The sequence below is a fragment of the Harpia harpyja genome, chromosome 9 (genome assembly GCF_026419915.1).
Source record: "Harpia harpyja isolate bHarHar1 chromosome 9, bHarHar1 primary haplotype, whole genome shotgun sequence".
Classification (NCBI taxonomy): Eukaryota; Metazoa; Chordata; class Aves; order Accipitriformes; family Accipitridae; genus Harpia; species Harpia harpyja.
This window is the reverse complement of record NC_068948.1, coordinates 39,719,669-39,735,092: the sequence shown is the minus strand read 5'-3', so window position 1 is coordinate 39,735,092 and position 15,424 is coordinate 39,719,669. Positions and strand designations below refer to the sequence as shown.

Here is a 15,424-nt window from a genome sequence, read left to right as displayed (position 1 = left end):
GCTGATTCAGCTTGGTTTGATTATTAGAAACTTCAGCCCATACAACGCACTTGCACACTTAACCATTAAGAATCTCAGCAAGCCTCCTTCTTACATGGGGTGAAAAAGCACAACAGATTGACAGGATGAAACCTTTGAAGCTGCTGGCCTAATGCTGAGTCAAAAATTTATCAGTGAAGCTGGCTGGATTGAAGTTTAAAGTCAAAACAGGATCCAAAACTTGTATTTTGCTTTTGAAAACGAAGATATTTTATCACTCCTTTTAGGGGAAGAAACCAGTCACTGAAACTGATTTAACTTAGAGTTGCAGTCATAGGACTCTTGCCACATGTTGTTGACTGACAGACCTCTAGAAAGCATACCACAAACCCTATAGCCATTGTTCAGTCACTATTTACTCCTTGGCAGCCTTTACCAATTCTGCGGCACCAGGACTGTAATGGAGCTTTCTTCTTACGGGAACTACTGTTCGATGAGTAAAAAGTATTCCATAAAGTACAGCAGTTTTCTGTAAAACTCGCAACAAGACTACTAATTTAATACCATTAGGTTTTAAACTAAAATATAATTCTAAGGAAAAAAAAAAAAAAAAACTCCAGAGTGAATTTATGCTGATAGGCTTTTTTAATAACAGGCTTTGCAAAAAACATGTGGGACTATCTATACTATACTAACATATATGCACACACACAATCTCCATTTTGGGTTTAATCTATTCCAGTACCTCCTTAGCCAATGTACTAGATGATATACCTAAAAAAACCAAACATAAAAACACCCCAGCAAACCTACCATGGGGAACCTAAAATAACAGAAATAACAGTCAACTGAAATACATTTTTAATTATGGATGATTTTGTCAATGCAAGACTTCTCAGATCAACTTATGTTACTTCTTACAGGCATAAGAGTCAATCTGATAAGTAAGACTCCGCACCAGCATGCAAGGGGTTGATTTCTGTTATTTATACCATGTGAGATTTGGCAACTCCCACAGCTTTCCTACCTGTAAGAAGGGGGTAATACCTACCTTTTTTATAACGGGAACCCCTCTCAAATCCTTATAAGTCACTGCAAAATCATTGAAGTCAAAGTATTGTCACAGTGTGTTTGTGGCAAAAAAGGTTTATTGAATGATGTACTTTATTTTGGTTATGAAAAATTATCAGGAATGGAAATTGTCAATGTGTACCAATGGGGAAACAATCTCTGAATGCAAACATTGTTGTTCAGCTCCCCAGCTGATCAGACTTGACAGAGCTTCTCTGAAACCCATGGAGCCATGCCAATTTAAACCAACTCAGGATAGAGCCTTGTGTTTAACAAGTTTCACATGTCTGATGTTTTAACAAAAGTAAAAAAAAAAAGGGAATATTCTATTATTAAAAAGTTATGCTCTGAATGGTTAGCTAACCAGTGATAATACTGCAGCTTTGTGCATTCAGCCCACTATAGTACATACCGTACACATGCACTTTTCCTATCTTCTCCCTATCCAACTTTAGTTCCCACTCTGAAGAGCAGCAGAAGGCTGATTTGACAAGAAGTGAAATAGAACCAGGTAGATTAAACTAAATACCTCACACATTAATAGTATTAAGATTTAACAAGCTTGTAAAAAACATTATCAACCAGATACTTTCACATGTAGAAGACACAATAGGTGCTACTCACCAGTGATTTACAAGCTTATTGGACTATGCCTGCATTGGTAAGCTGCTAAGGCGGCAAAGACTGCCAAGACTCCTACAGCTTGGGATGATAAAACAACCAAAAAAAATTTTTTTTTTACATTCTTTACTGTAAAAATTGGAGAAGCAAACACAAATACACATTAACAGACAGCTCTGATCTTTTTCGTACAACCACATTCTCACTTTCAGAAACAAATAACAATAGCCAGCCATGTGGCTGCCACCACTCAAAGCCACAGTTGGGAACAGTAGTCAAGATCATCCTTAAAAACTGGAAGGATTTTTAGGAGATTTTTATTAACCAGATAAAAGCTCTATGATTAAAATTTCATTAAATGTCACATTTTTCAGAGTAATGCAAAGGTTTTCATTGAGTAACTAATAACCTTTTGTCCAGAGGGTTCTTAGTCTGGAAGAGCACTTTATTTGACCACTTCAAAATCTGCAGTAACGCATGTATAACATTGCACATCTTCCAGAAGTTCTAGAGTTGAAACACCCTAATTCATGTCATCGACTGTACGCTCAGCAACTCTAATCGAAGCCAGCCTTTAAGACTGGGGAAGCCAGATAGGGCAGAAGTTACATTTACCGACTTGTTCAACAGCATTAACCACACACAGCACTTTTGTACCTATTTGCCAGAAACTGGGCTGGTTAAAGCTAGCTGCCCGTATGGTGGTAGCTGATTATTGCCTCTTGCAGGAAGGAGAGATGGATACAAAACCTCTGCACAGCCTGAAGGTTTGGCAGGCACTGCCTTCTACAATGGGCTATAAAAACACGAATGCTTTGGCCGCTACCTCAATAAAAAGACTCTTACTGATAGTAATGGGAGACCTTTCAGCAACATTTAGGACCTCTTATTTTGAGGACAGTATCTCCCAGAAACCTCTCCTCTGGGAAAAATTCCCATTAAAGAATCATCTCAGCTATTTCTAATTAATATCTGAACAAACCATTAATGATTTGTTTAGATTGTCCAAGTAATCAACTTCTCCCATTCACAACTTTAAGATACTTCTTAGAAAAATCCCCCACACTTTCTTAATGTAGAATTAAGAAGTCTATGCACATGTTTTTTGCCAATTACAGCACACCCCTGACCTCATTTGCAGATCTGATATTTCTTGTCAGGGGCCAATAGACACAATGCCATATACACTCCCAGCAAATCTCAACAAGTGCACCACAGTTCACATGTTCCATCTGAATATTCTAAATTCACACTGAACAGGCAGAACTCACCAGTAAGTGAAGTGAAGGAAGTGGCTAAATGGGCTGCCAAGGACAAGGAGCTATTGTTATGGAATGAGTTTTAAGTTGGTATTAAAAAAAGAGTGGCCAGCAAAAAAATCCAGAATGAATTAAATAGAATCAGTATTTGCATAAGACCTTGACTTTGTCTTTTGAGGGCTTCAGAAAACTGTTACAGTTCTGGCACATTGCCCATATACTATTTTTTCCTTTTCTACAATAAAAAAAAAAGTGTGCTTATTTTCTTTTCTAAGAAAGGAATAAATTTTGGAGCATATATTACAAAAAAGTACTGAGATAAACTCTGTTAACAAAACTCTGACTAAACACACTTCTCTAACAAATCCCTTTGACAGATTCCACTTTGACAATCAAAAAACATGGAAAATTGATGCCTGGTTGTGGAGATCATTAAAGATTATTTGGCATTCTCATAAAATGGAGTTAACCCTCTTTTTTTGCCCAAATTCTACTCAGAATAACTAGATTATGTATAATCACCTACCCAACTTCCAAATGGAAAAACTACTACTTGAGTTAGTTTTTAATATTACTTACAACAAAGGTTGAATAGGGTGATAAGCAGAATTCAGTCAGTCCTCACTGAAACACAGCTTCACAGATAGTTGCATTTCACTGTAGTGCATGAGCAAACCTTACAGAGAGCACAGAGTGCCTTTTGCTTTATGTACTCTTAACAATGAAATGCAATATGTTATAGTAAAGGTGAAATCATATATTCTGCATAAGACTGAATGTACAGCTTTCATCCTTCATTTAAACACTATTTAATTAATTCTAGTAAGTCAGTGAGGAATTTGGCTCTCAGTGCATTTAATAAAAATTCACACAAATAACCTTACATTAATTCTTAACTGTACGTATTTAGCTATTCAACCATTTTATTTCGTGTACAAGCTACTCTAAAAACCTCAACACTAATTATTTATGAACGAAAGCTCCCCTCATCCAGTGGCAATGAGCTGAGTGTACACAGATTCAGTCTGGGGTCACTTACAGGGGCTGTTTCTCCCTAAGTGTCACGTAGACCCCAGTAACTTAAACTCTTTTATTAAGTTTTTTTGGAAGTGGTTAGACCTTAAGCCGTAACACTGCAGAAAACTCATGCTTCATCAGTTTTGTGGATAAGGAATTTCATTCTGGAGCTATTAATCAGGCACTTTGCACAAAGTCATTCAGAAAAAGTGAAGGTGAACTTGTCCTTCTTCTATAAAAAAAAATATGTAAGCACATCTCCTCTCTCCCTAGCCCAGCTGCTGATCAGACGATAACAACCTACATCTCCTACCAGCTACTGTCAGACTTTTAGCCTAACCAGTGCAGGCTGCTGCTTTCACATGAAGTCCCATATTCAAGCACCTACATGTACAGAAACATGGCAGCTGTTAATAGAAAAGCTGTGCTAACATAATACAATGTAAAGACTGCCTGAACACAGCTCAATGCAAGTATAATTGTAAAACAGTCTGGTATAATTGGGAAACAACTTTTAGAATCCCCATAGCCTGGAGTTTCTCTCCGAATTGAACAATGTTTTCTTAGGAAACAGACCTTCACAAACAGTACTATTGCTTCTGCATGACTTACCTTGCATGTCAGAGTGACTTGCGAGCTTAAGTAATTTAGAGTAGTTTATCATTGTACATTTAAACAGTTAAAGAACACATATCATGCAAAACAATATTTGGAAATCTAAGGCTACCACAAAGCCAGTTTGCATCACTAAAATAAAGTCTATCAATTCAATAAACATAAGAAACAAATTATGAAGTCCTCCCTACACAAACAATAAGACTTCGCAGGAGGGAAATCCCTGCTTTTCATGCTGTTCCCTCTATTCAAAGTCCAACTATTTCTAATGGAAATTTTGTTTGCTATGGAGATAATGATTCAGCCTTCTCTTTCAATCACCAGCACATCACTATGCTTACAGCAAGTGCATAGATTAGAGAAGGGTGTGAAGATCTCTCTTTAGGGTTTAATACTCAAGGATGCATACATTTTTTAAAGTATCCCATGAGCTAAGAGGAAGTAAGAGCAACTTCTAAGCCAAGGCTCTGATGTCTGAGCTACCAAATTAATCAATGAAGCATACAAACTCTGGGGTATCAGAAGACAAGCTACAGAATGAAATGCTGATGACAAACAAGATGCACCTGACTTTCTGGAATGGGAAATTCTGGTATAGGTGAACTCTAGCAACAGGTAAAATGAGCAGGCTGTTACCTGCAGTACAAGCTGCTGCCAGGCGGTTGCCAGTGGCTGACCATTGCCAATGTTGCAAATGCTCATTCGGTCTGCTGGCTGATTGGCACGCTCAAGTTGCAAGGAGACATTGCGCCGCTCTTCCTCAAGTGCACGGGTAAGCCGCTCGAAACGAGCTTCTTGCTCTTTAACAGATGCTAAAATGCTGGCAGCAGACCTGATATCATAGTCATCCATGATTGTTTTCAAATGCTGCTGCCTGTTAACTGACCAGGGCAAACGGAAAGGGTTAGGTAAAGGGGTGGGGAGGGCACAGGTCAGAGGTTAAAAATAAAAATGCACATTGTTAGTCACCCTACTAAAATACTGTTCACTCTAAGAAGCAAACTGCAGTGCTCTTTGAAAAGACTTCCTTTCCATCCACTTGACTTTAAATTAAAAGTAATTAATCCAAGGCTTCCTTGTTCAAAAAACCCCACATGCACACCTTGGAGAGAATTTATATTTAATTCCATTGATCTTTTTGCTAAAATTGCTCTGACAAGGGTTTTCATCCCTCTTGCAAAGCTAATTTCACTGTGCAAATAATAATGTATTTAAAAGACATATATAAAAAAAGATACAGCTTTGGAGGGAATGAGGAACACAATCCTTCTCACTATAGACACCTGGAATTTCTGTCTTTAACAGCATAAATAAGGAGTTCAACATTTTTAAAGACAGAAACTTCACAGTACAAGAAAACAGTTCTGTCCATTTTTCCCAAGTGAATGGACCCCGCCCTCCCCAAATTTAGCAGACAGTAGCTGAAAATAGTTTTCATTTTTAAATTATAGGAATACACTGCAATATGGAAAATATTTTTAAATACAGACAGGGCAATTGCAGTTGAAATGTGCTTGATGATTTCAGCATGGTAGTCAATGAAAGTCCTTCATGCAGCTGTTCGCTAATAATGCAAATGAAAAAGCCAAAATCAAACATCTTTCATGGAAAACGCACAGGACTGCTTATTTCTCAACGCAGGAAAAAACTCAGAAACCAACTAGATGGGAAGTATCTTCTGCCTTATGTCTTCTCTTAGCAGGGTTATGAAGTATTCCATTTAAAACCCTATCTCCATCTGTGTGGTACATGCAGCAAAACTCCCCACTGATTCCACAGATCTATAATGTGAACATCATTTAAAATGTTTTCATAAGAATATAAAATCAGCAACATAATATAAGCTTAAATGGTGGCTTCCACAGAACCTTTTCACTAAAGCTAAACAAGGAACTAGCTTACTACTGTTTACTACTGAACTACTTAGAGCACCTCTGAGATGAGCACAGAGGTAGAATTTTCTCCAGCTCCTGTAATTCAGAAACAGTTCATAAACAGTTCATATTCTGCACTGAGAGTTAAGTCCCTAGAAATTGTCCCTTGATGTGCAAATCAGGAGTGATCCTTCCTGCTGCCAGAGATTCTTTGTTTTCGATCAATCAACAAGGATTTCTTTGAGCACTGATAGTACCAAACCCTGGTTTCCTGAAGCTTTGCATTTCATCGTTCAGTGCTGTTAGATGATGCATGCTCTTGAATGATGCGCTTTCCACGACTGTTATATTTATCAGGTCTCTCTCCTGTGCTGATTCTTTGATAGCTAATGATAATGTGGTCATATACTGTTATGTTCCCAGAAGAAGGGTATTAGTAGATATTAAGCTGCATGTTTTCACACAGTTTGTTGGAAACTCGTAAGTAGGCCTGAGGTCTCCCTTCTTTTGTCATACATGGTTGAAATCATCCAACCGGCCCAAAAGACACTGGGGCAGAAGTAACAGACCCAAACCCAATGACGTACGCCTTGACTTCATGGGAAATAACCTGCCAGTAGCTCTGTGGTTCATTGTTAAGTCCTAGGGAGTTGCTGTTGAAAGGAATCAGGGTGATACGAAATCACATTGGAAACAGTGTAAGGATTATCATGTATTCATCTCATGTTTACATATAACCGTGATCTGAGCCTTTTGTGTTTTCAGACCAGTAAGCAAAAGTGACTTTTCTTATTTATGCATTGATTTAACTTTTATTGAGATCCTGAAAGAAAACCAAAACCACCCAAGGGTTTTCCAGATGTCGCAAACTAGTCAAATATAGACCAAGCTGTCAACTTCAGAGACCTTCCACTCTGAACCTTGTTTTGCTAGATTATTAGAAGTCTGTAAGACCTTCAGAGAGTACGTTGGTTTCTGCAAAGGAGAATCACAACCACCTAAAAGGGTAGTGTGACTCACGGGAAGTCTGTATAACGCAGGACAGGACTGCGTGACTCACCTGCTACATCTCAGCATGATTTAGCCCTGGCACAGCTATACATAAACACAGCCAGACTTTCTGGACCTAAGCTGGCTCATATGCAGCCAACTTGCATGTTTCTGCTTTTGTGCTTCCCTGCTTTGCACAGATGGAGACAGCTCTGTTTGTTGCCTTTCCTCCCAGTAGTGCAGACATGATCACAGACTCCTTTCACGCTCCCTGTAAGAAGTGGGACTTCACAGACCCAGGCACTAGTCATATTTTGGAAAAACATACATGGGGGTTGGGGTGGGGGGCATTTCTAACTATATATTCTTAAAGACGGCTACCTGGTTACTAATTATCACTACCCTTATGCTACAGCAGAGGAACAGCCTGACTGACACACAGATCCAAATACACCTCAGATGAGGGGATGCTCCCGGCCCAAGGAAAAAAAAAAAAAAAAAAAAAGAGTCTGGATGGGTCAGGGATTAATGAATGGAGACAGGCTCCATAGAGGTGCAGAGCAGGAACTCAGGTTTCCTCAATCACTCCCCACAGGGTCCATCTTTCAGGCAATTCACTGTCTGCAGCTGAAACAGCTCTTTCTCACATGTGACTATGATATGACATAGCTGTTATCTTTTGGGGGCCCAAGAGGCTGGATACTTCTATGGACTCATTTCAAAAAGTGAATCAAGTAGAGATGTAGGAAGAAGATGACAAGATGTAAACTATGGTAATTAAATTTAAAAAAAAACAGGTTCCCTTTAGAATATATAATGCAAGTTTCTCTTCTAAGGAAAAACATTTCCAATAGCAGCACGAAAAATCGAGAAGCACCTCCTCTAATACAGATTCTGAAGCAGTAAGAGCTTTAATAGTAAAAGTCACAGTTGATGACTGAGCTAGTATATAACTTTCAAGTCACATTCTGAGAATGTGACAAAGATCCCATTCAGAAAATCCTTAATGAGCTATAAGCCCTTGATGCCACACATGAGAGAACCTAGAAAATTTGGGTTCTATAAATGGTACAAATCTCTAGCGAGCTACAGAGATCTCCATGCAGAAAATATAATGTTAACTTTACAACCATAAATATTGTGCTTCTTTTCTCTGTGCAAAGATAAACACAGGCAGAAAATAAACTGTATAAATTTTCAGATGTACAATTAGTGACCATAAAAATCCTAATTGCTATGCAGAAAAAACAGCAGGACCAATAAGTGCCTTTTAAGAACTGTTGGACAAAGACAGACTTCTGTATTTCAAATGTTTTATTAGCAGATAAATACTTGCTTGCTGTTGATTGCACTCCCAATTATTTACCCAGGGTTTCAACAATTTACATTATCAGCAGTCTAGACTAGAGGAGAAAAATAAAAGTACTGACTCATGAGTTAGTTAGGCTGCCACTTGCAATTTGCTACCATTTGTAAATAAATTAAAGTGCACATTGAAAAGGGTATAAATGAATGAAAATATTAGACCTATAGCAGCCAGGTAAAGATTATTCCTTAGGCTGCACTTCTAAACACGGCAAACACTTGCCTACAGAGTGTCAAAGGCTACGCTGACAGCAGCAAATCTCTCTCCTGCCTACGTGACTCTAAATATATTAGTGTTGCATTAGAGTTAGAGCAAAGTAAGAGGATCTGTATTTTCCTGACTGTTCATTTGAAGAACTAATGCATCAAATGGCCTCCTGTAAGTCAGTACAACTTACGTGCTCAATAGGGATGAAAATCACCCCCCAAAAAGGGGGTTCTACGCACTACTAATACCTCAGCTCATGCCCAAGTTTGAAGGCTCTTGGAAACATTAACATGCCTAGGGTCACTTGGTACTCTGCAAAAAAAGTGAGTTAACTCTGCACACTAATGTTGCTAATTTAAGATGTAGCTAATAGTCAAGGGCTTTTAAAGAGCCCTTGAGATTAAGGGGGGTCAAGTTCTGTGAGATTTGGGCACCTAAATCCTAACAGTCCTGGAGAACCTCAAATCCCCTGCACTTTTCAAAGTATTCTGCCTGCCTAAGGCAATCGGGTACTTGAGTGAGCTGCGTTTGAAGAGAGCAGTGTCACCAGTCAGCTACAGAACATCACAGAGGCATCTCTCAGTGAGAGGGGAAGTGGCTCTCGGGGCACACAGGAGATTTCTCCGGTCCAATAGTCTGAATACTGAGCACAGCTGTCCCACTGTTGCTCTCTCCCAGCCCAATTCAAGTCCACTAGGTCCTGCTGACAAGAGATGGTACTATGATGAGCAACAAGAAGCTTGTACATAGAGCAACCAGCAGCTGTAGGAGCAAACATGAAAGCCTATGAGCATGCATGGGAACAGTAGCTATGTGCTTCTACGGGGAAGAAAAGCATCAGAATAAAAGCAAAAATGGGGCTTAAATAATCTAAGAAACTGAAGCATAATGCATGTTAATTATATTTTCACCCTGAAGTGCCACAAGAGATGAATAGCATAAAATGACTGTTATCCCCCATGCAGTATCAGAAAGCATACAGAGAAAACAAAGTGATACACACCTAGTGGATTACTGGGGTCTGAATGTTAGAGCTGCTGTGACATCACCCACTAAGACTAGGAAAGTATAGACAAAGCAGGAGAGCAGCCTCAAGCAGAACCAGCTACGAGAGAGGAAAGAGAAGACAGTTAGTTAATAAGGTATTACAGCCTCTTCTGTACACAGTTATCTCCCAGGTTCTCTTCACTATGTTGTATAAATTATTTATTATACTGTTTTCCTCATAACTTGGAGGAAAAAGAACCAATATTCAGAGAAGCCAATCCTGAGACTCCTAAAGAAAAAAAAAACCCCAATCTCGGTTAATCTGATATGTTATCAGTGATCAATACTTGCTTGTTCCTGTAAGACTTACTGTTAATGTCCTAAATCAGGGGAAACTCTGGACTGGAATGAGGATTTTGAATGTTACGAAACTGGATATTTTAGCCAAACATTTTAAAACACTGAAACCTAACATGACGCTCTCAGAAGTGAGATTAATTATTTAGGCATGCAACTTTAGGCCCCATGTCTGACATATGAGCCCCCAAATGGCTCAAGATCATTTCATTGATACCTGTTAGAGATGGTAAACTAATTTCTAAAAGATGCACGCTGTACAACAGCTTACAGCCACTTTGTTTGTTCTACCTGTCTGTAATCTAATCCTATACAAAACCCAAATGAAAGTAGCTTTTGGGATATTAGGTCATCTGTGTAGCTCTGTAAATCTCTGATCTGTTTTGTCTTAAAACATTTGGCACCAAAACTTCTCTGGGTCAGTGACTGCAAATTCAGTACCTGTTTTTGCTGGAGAATGTACAGAACAGAATCCATTTTGCAAAGGCATGGTTCTGTGAAGCAGTATATCCAGTTTTAAGCTACTACCACATCAAAAATGCTGCAACCACATGGCATGAAATACAGAGCCAGTACAAACTCACTTTGCTGGTTCAAATGTTTTAGAACATTTTCAGAGAGTAGTTTTGCCCCAGCAGATTTTATGCTTGACCAGGTACTGTCTGCCTTCCTGAAGCCAGCATAAACACAATTTCTTGTGTTTCAGCCAAAGTACCAGAAATACGATCCTTTCTTTGCATGGATCCAATCTCCAAGGGCATGGAACCATCACGCCAGAATACTCATTTTTCTTAAACTAACAGAAGTAAATTCTATGCTCAAAACTTACTAGATACAACAAAACCGTGCAAAGATATGCCCAAAGATGAAAGTCAGGAGGCAGAGTGAGAGAAAGACTAATTCTCAAGTAAATGACCAGAGGGAATAAATTAAGCATAATTCAGTTTCTACAGACAAAAGAGCAACACTTTGGAAAATAAAATAAAAAATATATATATTAGACATAACAAATTCCAAATAAACCGCTTCTCAGACCTTATGGCGAAATCTATCTTGAGCCTGGCTCCTCTCGTTGCTGCTCTGGTTGACTGAGTTCTAATTTGACCCTTACGTGACAATCTCCACCAATGAATAGCAATGAGGAATTCACAAAGAAAGCTATTTCAATATAGTTCTCTCATAGGCACAGACAGACATACTGTGTTGGTGTCAAAAGAAACAAAAAACAAGCTGGTCAGGGTTTTTTTGTTCCTTTGGACAGAAGCAGTCTGTGAAACAAGGCTTGAACTAGGGAAGGAACAAGGGCAGAGGAAATGCTAACAGGAAAACTCCTTGAGAAGGAACTTTGGATCTTGAGGACATAGCAATGAACACTGCAGCTCACCAGTTCTATTATTGCAGAAAAAAAGTCAATGTGTAATATTTGAGTTTTACATCAGTAGGAAATTTCATCTGATCATCCAGCAGGAATAGAGATAAATTCATTCTGCAAATAAATTTGCAGAATATCATACCACAATCTGGGTTTGGCAACACCAACAAAAGAACCCAGACACAAATACATCTTTGTACGTGCAATACAGTTCCAACACTTCACTCGCTACAGAACTGGCTCTGGTCAGTAGCACCATAGCATCCCCAATCTTACCACAATGGCTCCCAATCCATTTAAAAATTAATACTTTAATTAACCTCTTAGTTAAAAGCTCTGAAATCATACTGTGTTAACTTACAAAAGATACAGTTCTCAGCAAAAAAGAATACAGAATTTTCTTATATCTAATACAATCTCTCTCATGTATTAATCAGTGCATGTTTAAATGACGCCAGTCATCCTTCTACAGCTTCCCTTCAGTAACGATTCCTCACTTCAGCAGTTTGCTGCTAGGAATTTTTCAGGTTCTCCTTCCAAAATTTCATGCAGTGTTTTCAGGGCTTGGTGATACAGTGTGCCTACATAGCTTTAATTATACTGTAGCTCTATTTCCCTAATAAGATACATTTCAATTGCTATACTGTACTCCCAAATGGAAAGGAAAATAAATTAGAGCAATACAGAACACCTTTCTAACAACTGCTTACATATAATAGCATAAATAATTCAGTAATACATTAAATTTCAAACTGAAATATTTTTACAAGGGCAATTTTTAAAGTAAATGTTTTAGCTTATAATTACTTTTACCCAGTGTAAAAAAATTTCCATTTCTCCTTGAAATTTATCATTTATAGACCAGAACAGCATAACAGCACCTTTCTGAAGCAGAGCTCTTGCTCTCCAGGACCTAAGAACTTGTCTACACTGAGTAAGCTCAAGTCTTCTGTCACAGAGCGAGCACTCATTATGCCACACTTCCTTCAAAGATCAGTGTTTGTGTTAATTAAGCATAAAACAGCACAGCAAAGTGGCATCACGTTACCTCACACCTACTAAGTGTCCACACTAAGGTTTAATGGGGTATGTGATAGTCTATAAATTCACACTGTGCACTGTAAATTCTCTGTGTAAACAAACACTCCCCATACATTTTCAAATAAGTGTCTAAGCGGAATAGTTTTTTTAAAAATCTTCTAAGTATCAGAAGACTGAACAAGGCAGAGATGGCTGAATTCTGACTTCAGTATGTGTCTGCTGAATTTGAATGTGACAGTTAGAATCCCTTGCTATTGTTCTATCTCAATAAGTGTTAATTCTGTCAACTCAGCCACAACCATGAAAATATTAGCATCATTAATACTTCATTCCCTACATAAAGACAATCACTGTTTTGCACAACTTAACTCCTACTTATGTACGTTAGTTGAGGAGCATTTGGAAGACTGCTCTTCCTCCACCTCCCCATATCAAGAAGCCAAATCTGAAGTAACCAGCTGAGCTGAATGATGCGCACAAAACTCATGGAAAAATTCAGAGTATTTTTTTGATTTCAGCAGTTCCATTTGCTTAATTCTGTACATCATAATGAACAGGGCTATGTTTACATATCCCCAGAAACTTTTATATTTCCCTTTATATTTTTTTTCTTTTTCTATAGAAATAAAATGCCACTTGGAAGTTAAAGCTAGAATGAACAAGATCATACTTTGCTATCTCTTTTGGAATACAAATAGTAGATTTGCTGCTTCTCCAACCTCTGACACCTTTTCTTCTGCCTTGGAACCTTCCACACATGACTGCTACCAGCTTGATTAGTTCATAGGCCAATCACTTTAACACCCTAGAACACATGTCGTTGCATCCTAAAGCTGCTGCATGTCATTGATTTTTCAAAGGTCTCCCCCACTGAAATCAATAAGGAGTTCTACTTAAAAATGGATTGCACTTTGTGGTCCCTTTCTGATTCATGTATATTCAGGTTTCCAAGTATTCTCATAGCTGCTTTTAGCAGAAGCTATATGTACCAAGCTTCACCACTTCCTCTGACCCCAATCTGATTCCCACTGACATCAATAGATGCTTTAGCCGCTGTGCTTCTGCTGCGAGCAGAAACAGACAATCTGTGCAAACTTTTATTGAGTAGAAAATTCCACTATAACCATTTTACTACACTACTGTCTTCGAAGCAGCTAGGAAAAAAACCTCAAGCAGCTTATATGAATGCTAGATAGTATCAGGCATTAAATTAAGTATCAAGGCATTGTTGTCTGCATAGGGTTGTACGGATGGACTGGGTCTGATCTCATTTTCAGCAGAAACACTTCCTTACTGGAGAGGCTACCTTGCAAGCAGAGCCACCAAAACCCAATATATCTATTCTTAGAACAGCTATTTCAATGAGAAAGTGAAAAAGATAAAGATCAAAAGCAGCATAGTTCATGAGTTCACTCCCTAGTTCTTCCCCTAGTATTTTAAAGCTTGGCTTCATTAATATACAATCCAATTTGGCCACAAATAAGCCAATCACATAAACAAACTGTTACAACCTTATGCAATTACTTCCACGGAATACTTACAAAATTTCACTAAACAACATACAAGTATCCTCACTTTTCTTGGCTTCTAGATGTTCTGAGTCTTGGTAAAAGGGCTTCCATTTTAAGAGAAAAGCTACTGACAGGAATGCAGCCTGAAACTGTCTGTATGTGTGGAACTACAGCTGAGAACAGCCATATATTTACAAGCATTAAATTTCCATTTCACAAAGCACAGGAACAAGAGAGTCAGTGGGTAGGCAGCAATTTCCATAGCCAGACCAGTTTCTCATTGGCAAAATGGAATAACTGAAATACTACAGCAAGGCTGGAAAATCCTGCAGGTGGTCATAATAATTCTTTCATAAAAGATACTATCGTGTTATCTTCTAACAGATAAAATAAATAACAAAATAGTAAGCCACAAAGATCAGGTCAGCTATGCAGTTAGGTAGGCCAACAGCCTGCTTCATCTAGTCCAAATGCCACAATAATGGTGTCAGTAGACAGTGTATTTAAACTAACAGCCATTAGGTAGAAAATCGTCATTTCACTACACAGTTTGAGAAGAGGAAAAAAATCCAACTGTGACCCCACAGAACAGTGAGTGTTTAAGCTCAGCAACAGATGTGTCGAATGACTTATCCCAACCATGAGGAGTTAATTGTTGCTATAAATAGTACTCTGCAGACAAAAAAAAAAAATCCACTTAATTTTTGTATCCAAAGCACACAGCCCAGCTTTGCTTATCAGTAAAACTATTTTCCTTTAAAGAAGTGGTCTTGGGTGTTTTACATGTAGATTAACACAGAGAGATAATTTGATTTCAGGCTATTGAGAGATTTCCTTCCTTTTATGTTTCACAAGGACAGGGCTGCGTGCAGCTAAATGAGATCCATAGATTACAGTAGAATAAAGGCTAATAAAACTGCATAGCTACATTCCTGGTAATAACGAATGTTTTTTAATTCTAGGGCTCCAATCTCAGGGTTTATGAGGGCATTTCCAATTACTACGTTTAAGATTAATGTAAATAAATGCATCAAAAGGAAATAGATCTTTTAACCCATCTGAATCAAATACTCAATATCTCCCGTAGCATTTTACACCAATAAACAAACTGGCATTGCCAGGAGAAAAAAAAAAAAAAAAAAAAAATCACAGTTCTG

General features: G+C 38.2%; 1 protein-coding gene across 8 annotated transcripts in view; it reads right to left on the bottom strand.

The window, feature by feature from the left end:
* ARVCF (ARVCF delta catenin family member) overlaps positions 1–15,424 on the bottom strand; it is a 291,719-nt gene that overhangs the window by 166,478 nt on the left and 109,817 nt on the right. For 6 of the 8 annotated variants that reach the window (XM_052796915.1, XM_052796914.1, XM_052796919.1 and 3 more), the window contains 2 exons: positions 10,003–10,104; positions 5,199–5,443 (listed from right to left, as the gene is read on the bottom strand). The exons of the other annotated variants lie outside the window; for them this stretch is intronic. In XM_052796915.1, the coding sequence (XP_052652875.1) occupies positions 5,199–5,414 (216 nt within the window). In that variant the 5' untranslated portion in view covers positions 5,415–5,443; positions 10,003–10,104. The remainder of the gene's footprint in view (positions 1–5,198; positions 5,444–10,002; positions 10,105–15,424) is intronic. 8 annotated transcript variants of the gene reach the window in all.